The sequence below is a fragment of the Sclerotinia sclerotiorum genome, genomic scaffold, assembly GCF_000146945.2.
Source record: "Sclerotinia sclerotiorum 1980 UF-70 scaffold_2 genomic scaffold, whole genome shotgun sequence".
NCBI classification, from domain to species: Eukaryota; Fungi; Ascomycota; class Leotiomycetes; order Helotiales; family Sclerotiniaceae; genus Sclerotinia; species Sclerotinia sclerotiorum.
The window spans coordinates 308,697-318,856 of NW_001820834.1; the positions used below are offsets into that span (position 1 = coordinate 308,697).

The 10,160-nt window shown below is 43.6% G+C and overlaps 3 protein-coding genes across 3 annotated transcripts; 2 read left to right on the forward strand and 1 right to left on the reverse strand.

The window, feature by feature from the left end:
- Positions 1–798: 798 nt before the first annotated feature.
- On the reverse strand, positions 799–5,029 carry SS1G_01192 (hypothetical protein; the record flags this gene model as incomplete). Its single annotated transcript, XM_001596949.1, has 3 exons — positions 799–4,749; positions 4,798–4,909; positions 4,962–5,029. 3 exons carry the CDS (start codon positions 5,027–5,029, stop codon positions 799–801), a joined length of 4,131 nt encoding a protein of 1,376 aa, XP_001596999.1.
- Positions 5,030–5,577: 548 nt separating this feature from the next.
- Positions 5,578–6,376, forward strand: SS1G_01193 (hypothetical protein; the record flags this gene model as incomplete). Its single annotated transcript, XM_001596950.1, has 3 exons — positions 5,578–5,737; positions 5,788–5,953; positions 6,004–6,376. 3 exons carry the CDS (start codon positions 5,578–5,580, stop codon positions 6,374–6,376), a joined length of 699 nt encoding a protein of 232 aa, XP_001597000.1.
- A 1,747-nt stretch (positions 6,377–8,123) lies between these two features.
- SS1G_01194 (hypothetical protein) lies at positions 8,124–10,132 on the forward strand (the record flags this gene model as incomplete). Its single annotated transcript, XM_001596951.1, has 4 exons — positions 8,124–8,824; positions 8,886–9,386; positions 9,465–9,941; positions 10,000–10,132. The coding sequence occupies 4 exons, from the start codon at positions 8,124–8,126 to the stop codon at positions 10,130–10,132; spliced, it is 1,812 nt and encodes a 603-aa protein (XP_001597001.1).
- Positions 10,133–10,160: the final 28 nt, after the last annotated feature.

Here is a 10,160-nt window from a genome sequence, read left to right on the forward strand (position 1 = left end):
TTGAGTTTATATTTATATTTGAATTTATATTTATATTTGATATATATACACCCATCCTACATCCCCCCCAAAAAAGCAAAGCAAAGCAAACCAAGCAGAGCCAGGTCAAATTATTCCATCATATTGCACCTTATGTTTTGATCCGTCCATCCGTCCGTTCATCCATGCATATATCCCCATCCCTATCCCCATCTCTATCATACAATTAATTACCCATCTACCTACCTACCTACCAAATTACAGATTACTTGTTCTCACCACCATCACCACTACACATCACCCTCTTAATCCCACACCTTGAAGAAACCAATAACCGTGAAAACCAGAACCCCGAAACCAGAAACCAGAAACCCGAACCCTAAAACCCTCTCGGTCTCCCCCCCTTCTCACTCACCAAACTAAGATCTACCGACCACAAAGAATCCCACACCACCGATCTCCTCGCATAATTCTGCCATAAAGATGATGATGAATGTCCCTCTCCCTCTTCCGCGGTACATCTTCCTTCTCCCGTTCCCGCGACTGCTGTCGAACTCATCTGCTCCCCGAAAGCTGTGCCCCAAGCTGCTGGAGAGTTATGATTATTGTGAACATGATGAACATGATGAACATGATGAATATTCTAAGAAATACTCGCACTATCAGCGTATGCTTTTGCTTGGGGAGGGTGGTGCGATAGCACATAACACAACGTAACATAACATAAGATAGGATGATTGGTAGCAGAACGAGAATATGCACAGGCATACAAGCGAGAAGAGTTCAAAAACACAAGAGACAGACGCAAACAAGTCAAGATCAAGGACCCAAGAGGTTATCCAAAGGGTTTCGAACCTCGCTATTGGCCTTTCCATCAGCAATGCCATCTACATTCCTCACAAGTATTGAGTCCGCACCCGTACTCGTCACATCATCATTCGCCTCATTTCTCAATCCACTAACCGAAGCCGTAGAGTCTGTTTTTCTCAGTTGTATTGAAGCAGCCGGAATGGCTTTCTTAGAAGTACTACTACTCCGACGACTATCGAGACTTTTGGCAAGAGTTTTATTGAGACCTTCAGCACCGGTAGTAGATGATTTTTTGGAACGACGAATTGTTGCTGTGGCGTCAATATTTGCGCTGGCGACTGTGCTTTTGGCGAGACCGGGGGTAGATGGTGCACCAGGCTTTTCTTCCGCAGCATCGATGAGATACCAGCGGAGACCGTCAGAAAGATCAAACGGATTATCATCTTCGAAGGAATCGCCGCCGGTACTTGCAAAGGAGCGACCGTCGGTCATGGACTTGGAGAGGTCGACAACTCTATCCTCGATCTTGTGTATTCGAGCTAGTAACCAATCGCGTGAGCGCAATTTATGGGAATCTTGTTCCCGAAGGAAGTAATGAGGAGCGCCAACGTTGAACGCAGCCCATGCTCCGGTAGATTGATTTCTAGTTGGTAGGAACAGAGCTAGATCGCCTTCTTTGAAATTCTTGAAAGCAATTTTCTCGTGAGCTTCCTTTTGAGCTCTATGAGACTTTTCCCTGTAAGAACGAGCATCCTTAGAGTATTTCTTGGCTGTATATTCTATATCCCTGACTCTCTTTGCGATGACCTCGCAAAAGTTATCCACATCAAAACTACCGATAGAATTGATATAAGCATCATACTTTTCGCCTTCTGCTTCAGGATCATCGTTGTGCATCCAATATAACAAGTCGAGATCTCCACTATCAATCATGGCTCTCATGGTTGTAGAGCCTGTCATGCTTCGCCTGATTTTATTTCCCGCATCCGAGGAATCATTTCCATTGATGATGCTACGATCAGGCTTTGGCAATTTTTGAATGATCATGGAGCCATTCTCCTTGGTGACAGAATAACTCAATCGCTCAAGTAGTCGGACAAGTTTATCATTTTGTGAGTACAATCGCTGCGTGAGGTCTTTTGCACGTGAAGTACGTGAATCGAATCGGCTATTCAATCTCTCAAACCTTTCTTGTGCAAACTGGTTTTTCTCTGTATGCGATCTCGTTTCTTCCTCAAGACTCCCAATTCGTGAAAGCTGTCCAGCGAGATCTTCCGACAATGATGTGACCTTTCGTTCTTCTTCCTCCAGACGACTGCGCAGAGCTTCGGAGCCCGTCTCGCCGTCCGCCATCTTGGTTCTTAGGGAGCTTAATTGAAGGCGTTCATCAGTAAGTTCGGCCTCGAGAGCGGTAAATTTAGCTTTTTCGGAAGCTAATTCTTCGCGAAGGGATCGAGATGCCTTTTCTTCGCGATCAAATTTCTCTCTATATTTCGTAAGTTCGTCTTTGAGTTCTGATATTGTCGTCTCTGCGTCATCTCGTTGTGACTTCGCAAGGTTATAATCCCGTTTCGTATTCTCAAGGTCAGATAACAGGTTCAATGATTTGTTGGTCAATGATCCTGAAAGAGCTGTGAACTCTTGTGGCATCCTTAACTTCGGCGATAGTTGTAAATGCATATCTTGCAGTGCTTTGAGTTGATCCTCAGCGAGTGATTCTGCTTGAATAGTCCGGGACATCAATTCCTTCTTTTCTTCTCTGAGGCTCTGCATTTGTCTTTCCAAAGTTTCATTGGTCTCCCTTTGTAATTTCGCATCATTTCTCAAAAAGTCAACCTGACCTTGAGCTTTCTGAGCTTCCGCAGCAGCATCCTTGCGTAATTTTTCCAACTCTCCTTGTAAGAGACGAAGACGATCATCAACATCGGACTTCTCATTCTCTCTGGAGCCTATATATCTATCAATCTCGTCCTCCAGCTCTTCTAGTCTCGCCTTGAGGCGCTTGATTTCGACTTCCAAAGATTTGCGCTCTTCCATGAAATCACGTTGCTGTGCTTTGAAGTTTTCCGAAAGGTCTTGTTTCATAGAATTTACTTCTTCAAGTTGAGAGTTCAACTCGCTCATTGAGGTGTTCTTCGCAGAAACTTCTTTCTCGAGACCCAAAGCACGTTCACGTTCGGCTATCAATTCTGCCTCCAAGGAAAGCAATTTCTGCTGGAATGCCTTTTCTTCCTCTCCTCGGTTTGCAGAAAAGCGTCGAGATGAGATGGAAGAACGACGAGAGTCGTCATTGAGACGTGGTGACGCCATGGGATTTGCCACATTTTGGACATCCGGGCTAGGATTATTGGGTACTGGAAATACATTACCACTTGAAGTCCTGCTAACCTGTGTTTGCCGATGGAATAGATCTTCAAGCCTTCGAACTCGACTTTCAGCAGTTTTAAGTTTGTTTTCGAGCTTTAATTTATCATCTTGCAGGCTTTTTAACACGTCATTATCTCCACGCATCAGGAGAGCACTTTTGCCAAGAGCAGATTCATGAATACTTCCTGCTTTAAAGGCATTTGCCCTCCTGCTTTGCTGCCTCGTTGGATTGTTAAGATCTGAAATGATTCTTGAGATGTCGCTTACGATCGGAGATTGAGAATCGTCAGCTTTAAGTATTTCGAAAATTTCTTCTAAATCCCGTCTAGATGCTTGAGGCCAATCATCTTTCTCCCCATGCAAGATAACTTCCAAAGCCATGACTTGCGTTTCGGGCTTCTCTTCCCACAGAGTAGCCCCTATGTTCTTCTGCCACTTTCGTCGCCGCCTGGTTTCCTCCTCCTGGAAATTCGCCATTTCGTTAGCCAAGGTAGAAGAATCTGATTTGACTTTCTCATCCCACTCGCTTCGTCTAACCGCCTCGGCCAAGAATGAAGCATACGTGACTGGTAATGTGTCTAGCATGGATATCATATGCAAGGCATCAATCACATCACTATCTAACTCCAAGGCGGCAAATCGACCATTTACTTCGGCAAGCATTGTTGTCAGGCTAGCAATGTCATACATGAACTCTAGGGACGAGATTGCGGTAGAATTTCGCAATTTAGTAACAGTCTGCACCATTCCCTCCATTTCCAGTGCTCTTTTCGATAAAGATGGTAAGAATTTCTCGGTGTGAAGAAGGGCCGATTTTGAAGCCTGTGAAATATTTTTCGGGGTATTAGCAAAGCCCAGGACAGTTTCACAGTCAGTATTGACTTTTTTAGAGATAGCTTCAATATCCTCCATTAAAGAAATAGGCTCTTGAGCATGCGGAATAGCCGCTCGTGCAGGACTCTTCTCGACCTTTTCGATTAGAAGATCAATTCTTCGCATGACCTCGTCTACATCTTGACCGACCTCTACACTCTTTTGCTCGAGGTTTGTCGAGATGTTCCGTAACATCTTTCCAGATCTCTTAACCTCCTCAGCATCAATCAGGTCCCCCAAGGTGATCGGGCGCTGCATATTCGACAAATCCCGGCCTGTGATGAACTTGATCACATCTGCGCTCGCAGGTAGTGATTTTAGTCGAGATATGGACGCTTCCCAATTCCTGTTAGTGGTATTGAGCTTTTGCATCTCCTCGACGTCGTTTTGAACCTCCGCATTCTTTTGATCCAGCGCTTTGACATGCTTCTCCAAATTCAAAACGGCGGTATCCACGCATCGAGTAATCACCTCTGTCTCGATATATCTTTGCTGCGCTTGATCTGACATGGCAGCACAATCGTCCACCACCTTCACAGCCCATGCCCGTCTCTCGGCGAATAGGTCTTTCCATGCTTGTAGGTTCTTCTCGTTTGTGATCGAGTCTGGGGGTTGAGAGACGGTGTATTTGCGCGGTAGAGGGATTTCGGATATCAATGACTTTGCGGATGCAATAGAGGATTGCTGGATGATGCGCCTATCGTATACGAATATCTCTTGCTAGATTAAATTAGTAAATGTATAGTCTGGCAATGCCATCATGGGTACCTCTGAGGAAAGAGCTTGAAATCGCACTGCCTTGGCTGCCGCGGTAAGAGATATGTGATCACTGGCGGCAATAGGCGTATATTTGGCTACCCATTTCTTGAAATCGTCCAAACTTGCAGGTTGTCAGCATCTATGATCGAACTAACATGATGTAGAAAACTTACGAGGTGAAGGATCCAGGGTCGACTTGAAGATGTTGGCCCGTATGGGCAATGTATACGTGTAATTCCATATCTGTTCATGCATCTCACAGTTTCAGCAACTTGCTAGATTGCTCTTCGTCTTATGAAAGGTAGAAGATGTTTTGTGGCATAACGATCAAGGTACTAATAAGGTCACTAAGATCACAAGGCTGGTTGGAGACGGTAGTGTATGAGTTAAGGTTTGGCCGCCTTGTCTGGTCAAGCCACACAGATTGAATGAATAATTGAAAACACCTGTATTAATTGATGGTAGCCTTAACTATAGAACAGTTGATTGGAGACAACTCAATTTAATGAATGAGAAAAGTCTAAAAACGCTTAATAAAGTTTCAGCTGGGAATATTGATGGATCGATTTGATATAGAATTTTGAAAGAGGTAGGTTAACCTTATTTCATTTCATTCAGCGCGTGCCACACATTATATGTGGCTGGCCGTTGTTGGGAACTAATCCGTTTCTGGATCTGTGTGTTCTCGAAGAAGACGCGTTTCCCACGAACAACAAATCTTAGATATCTGGATTCCTCTGTATTGAGCTCTAGAAGGCAGATGCGGAAGTGAAGATGTCGCGTCAAGAAATGGTTGAAAGTATGGAAGGGGTTGAGATGACGGGACCGGCCAACGATTTACCCCCCTTAAGTGAGCAGGAGAAACGCATTTTGGAAGTGTATGACAAATTAGAAGACCTCCAAGTTGAGATCGCTTTGTTGAAAGCTCAAGGTGTTATTTCTTCAGGGGGTATGTTCCTATACACAAATTTTCAGAGCACGTGTTTTGACCATTTTTAGATCAACCAGAAGAAGTCACTGATGGAGATATCCGAAAGGCAGAGAAAGACCTTCTTGAGTCAAAAGCTAATTACACGTTACGGTCGAAAATTATTGAAAATGTTGTTATTGCCAATCCCATATTGAAGGCAGTTCATGCGGGTAGTAATGCCTCCGTTATAGAACAGTAGGTTGTTCTCTTCCAAAATACTTCTTGCATTACTAACAAATCCATAGGGACCTCCTACCATTCATTGAGAAACGTGATGCTCTTTCTGAAAACCTGGCTCAGGTATCTAATAACCTCCAATCATCAAGAGAAGAGTTGATGAAAGAGTCCAACGAGAACATTATTACGGGCAGGAAGAACGTTGAACTAGCTACGGAAATGATGGTTTTGGCAGAAGAGGCGAGTAGTCAAGGGAAAGAAAACATTCAAGATCCTGAGGTTCGTGCACAGTTGGATGAGTTGGAGGCAGCGATGAAGAATAGTAGACAGAGATGGAGGATCATGAAGAATACTGCTAGTGCTGTGGTAGTTGGTAGTGGTGTTGATTGGGCGAGGGATCCTAAGTTATTAGAAATTGTCCTTGACGACGATGGAGATTGATGATGAGAAAGTTTAGGGATAATAACGATGGATAAAGCAATCAAACATACGGACTCCACTCAAAATATCTTCTCATTCACGTAGGCTTCATTTTCGCTTCGATTGCCCACGGTAAGGTAAATTTAGTGTCATTGACTTCCACCGTATTCTAGAAATTTCATCTAGCTATTTCCCACATGGAGATAATTTATGAAGACATTAAGGTTGAAGTGCGGATATCTGTTAGAGTAAATCTTGCCTGTCCGTGTAATGTCGTGGTATTGATTTCGCAACCTTTGACATGTCATTACTGTAGTAGGGAATTGTGGTGAATTGTAGTGAAATGAGGCTCAAAGCAAAGTATCCGACGGAAAGACCCCAGTTCCTTCAAGATAAGCATGTGCATGCACCAGGGGTTGTCGAAAGGCTAGAAGACTCACATTTCTCCCATGCGGGCTGCTTACGTACGGAGTACTAAGTACTTCAATCAGATACGACGCGAGATATTATTGACCTACTCCGTATATAATTCAGGAGTCTTTTGCTCGTGTGACTACTTCTTTGTGGTATGTACTCAGAACATGTATGTACTCTCGAAAAGTTTAACGCCTTGTAACCCTTGTACTCCTCGAAGCATCATTGACACCATTTCCACGTGCGACTCGGAGATAATACAGGACCGGTACATGTACTACGCAGTATGTACCCGATGATAACCTATCGAAGAAATTGGCTTCTAGGCTTTCCAGGGGTGACGCCAAGAACAAACTTTCCATTGTGTCTAGGGAAGATGCATAGAACGCATGGAACCTCCAAAGTTCTCCTGCAGAAGATCCTCTGAAATATCTTTTCACGATGGCTTCCACATTCAATGTTTAAGGATGCTCTGTATACACCTCCACAGATGTGCAAAATCGAAGAGACTCTGAGACTCTGAGCTTCGTTAAAGCTTGCGAATCGTTCATGTCCTTTTGCACAGTCTAATTAAAATTACCACGGATTTGCTTCGACTTCAAATTTATTCAAAACCCAACAGGCTCAGGCTGCAATTCAAGATCGTAAATACGAGTATGTGCTCCGTAAACCTAACAATATAATTAATCAAGGGAAGACAAATCGTAATATACGGACTATATCTTTCTCTTCCTTTACCCCTGATGATCAACAAAAACCGAGTAGTTTTCCCTTTCAAGCAAGCATTGATCCGTTTGAACCAATAGGAAAACGTTTATGCAGTGATTTTGGACCCAAAGGCTGGCATCAGAGCTTCGCTACGAAAAGTTACATGTCACAGAGAGAGAGAGCAAGCTGGCTGCTGGTGAGCCCAGAGCCAAACGAACTTCATCCCTTAATTAGGTCAGGGAGGATGTAAGAAAATCAGCCAGTGCGAGAGAGCCTTGAACATCCCCCTTTATAAATCTAGAAGAACTTATTTGTAAAAGTTTCTCGATCCAATTCAATTCAGTTCAATTCTGTCCAATTCAATTCGATTTTTTTTTAATTCTTTCTTTTTTGGAGAACCTGTGAAGAGAGCATCTTTCCTTTTCATCTAGTGTTCATATCAAAAAATAGAATAATAGAGGAGGGGAAAAGCAAAAAGTGAATCCATCAATCCATCCATGAACAACGCACAAGCGGTGGACACGAAACTTTAACACTTAGCAAACGCGACTTCCCTACGCTTTATTTCCTGACCTCTAGGATCAAGAGATACACTACTCCGTTTCACCAATATCCGTCTTTTAGGTCGAATATCCATACAATTAAGATGGATCCCAATAGCAATAGTGTCGGTAACAATAACGCCAATGGTAATCCGATGAACAACCGACTACACTTGAATTTCGGAAACGACAGATTCGCCCCAAACGATCGTGCATACCCAACAACCCCATCAACATTTCCAAATCCAATATTTCCAGGTGGAGGACAAGGTCAAGCTCAGCAACCACAACAACAACAGCAACAGCAAGCTCAACAAGGCGCACAGCAACCCTATAACCAAGGATTCGCACCTCCCGCAGGATACTTCATGAATAACCAATACCCCCCGTCAGGCTACCCGCAACAACAGGTTCCTGCTGGGTATCAACAACAGCAACAACAACAGCAACCCTACCAACAAAGATCCGTCAATTTACAAAATGACGCCACGAATGGTTTGGCCCATCAGTTCTCCCACCAAAATCTAGGTGGTGGCAGGGGCTCACCATATGGTAATCGTCAAGCATCGCCGGGTCAAAGACCAAGAACTGCTGGAGCACCAACCCAACAGCAAGGTTACTCGAGCTACTTAAATCCTATGCCCACTCAAGCTTCGCAGCAAATTCGTCCAGAATTTCAGCCAGCTCCAGAGAGGAACCCGGACCGATATGGCAATTTGACACAAAACAACCAAAAAAAGTGCTCGCAATTGGCTGCAGACTTCTTCAAAGACAGTGTCAAGAGGGCCAGAGATCGAAACGTTAGGTGAGAAATTTTGAAAGGATTGATGTTAATACTTGTTACTAAATAATTATTTCCGCAACAGACAAAGCGAGATGGAACAACGACTGGCTGACCCCAATCAATCCCAATCACGCCGAGAACAAACTTGGTCAAATGCAGGCAAGCAAGAGGGCAAATATTTACGATTTTTACGCACCAGGGACCGACCAGACAATTACAACACGTTGAAGATCATTGGAAAAGGAGCCTTTGGAGAAGTCAAATTAGTGCAAAAGAAGCAAGATGGCAAAGTTTATGCTATGAAATCTTTAATTAAGACTGAGATGTTCAAGAAGGATCAGTTAGCACACGTTCGTGCTGAAAGAGATATCTTGGCCGAGTCCGACAGTCCTTGGGTTGTTAAGCTCTTCACGACCTTTCAAGATCAGGATTTCCTTTACATGTTGATGGAATTCTTGCCAGGAGGAGATTTGATGACTATGCTTATCAAATATGAGATCTTTTCGGAAGATATCACAAGATTTTACATTGCGGAAATTGTACTCGCCATCGAAGCTGTACATAAGCTTGGCTTTATTCATCGGTAAGTTGATTGAAATAGGGGAAAGTCGCTTCGGACGTCCCCTTTTATTTCTCTCATTTCTGGTGCTAATTTGTACAGTGATATCAAACCCGACAACATCTTGCTTGATCGAGGTGGACATGTTAAATTAACTGATTTTGGTTTATCCACCGGTTTCCATAAACTCCACGACAATTCATACTACCAGCAATTGTTGCAAGGAAAATCGAATAAGCCAAGAAACAACAGACAATCAGTCAATCTTGACGAGATCAATCTCACAGTCAGTAACCGAAGCGTCATCAATGACTGGAGGAAGTCCCGAAGAGTTATGGCTTACTCAACTGTTGGTACACCTGATTATATCGCTCCAGAAATTTTCAGTGGACATGGTTATTCTTATGATTGCGATTGGTGGAGTCTTGGTACGATCATGTTCGAATGTCAAGTCGGATGGCCTCCTTTCTGTGCCGAAGATGCACATGATACGTATCGAAAGATTGTCGCCTGGCGTACAAATTTGTACTTTCCCGAGGATGTTCAACTTGGACCGGAAGCCGAGAACCTCATCCGAAGGTATGATTCCATAAACCATTTTCTTTTCGAGTCAATCATCTAACTTTTTATGCCCTAGTCTTGTTTGTAACTCAGAAAATCGACTTGGCCGAGTGTCAGCGGATGAAATCAAGAACCCACAAAATTTTTCCCGGGGTGTCATATTTGATACCTTTTACTCCCGCATCCCGTGCTCCCATTCCAAGCCCTAAAGTTGACTTCCAATGTTGATACCACATA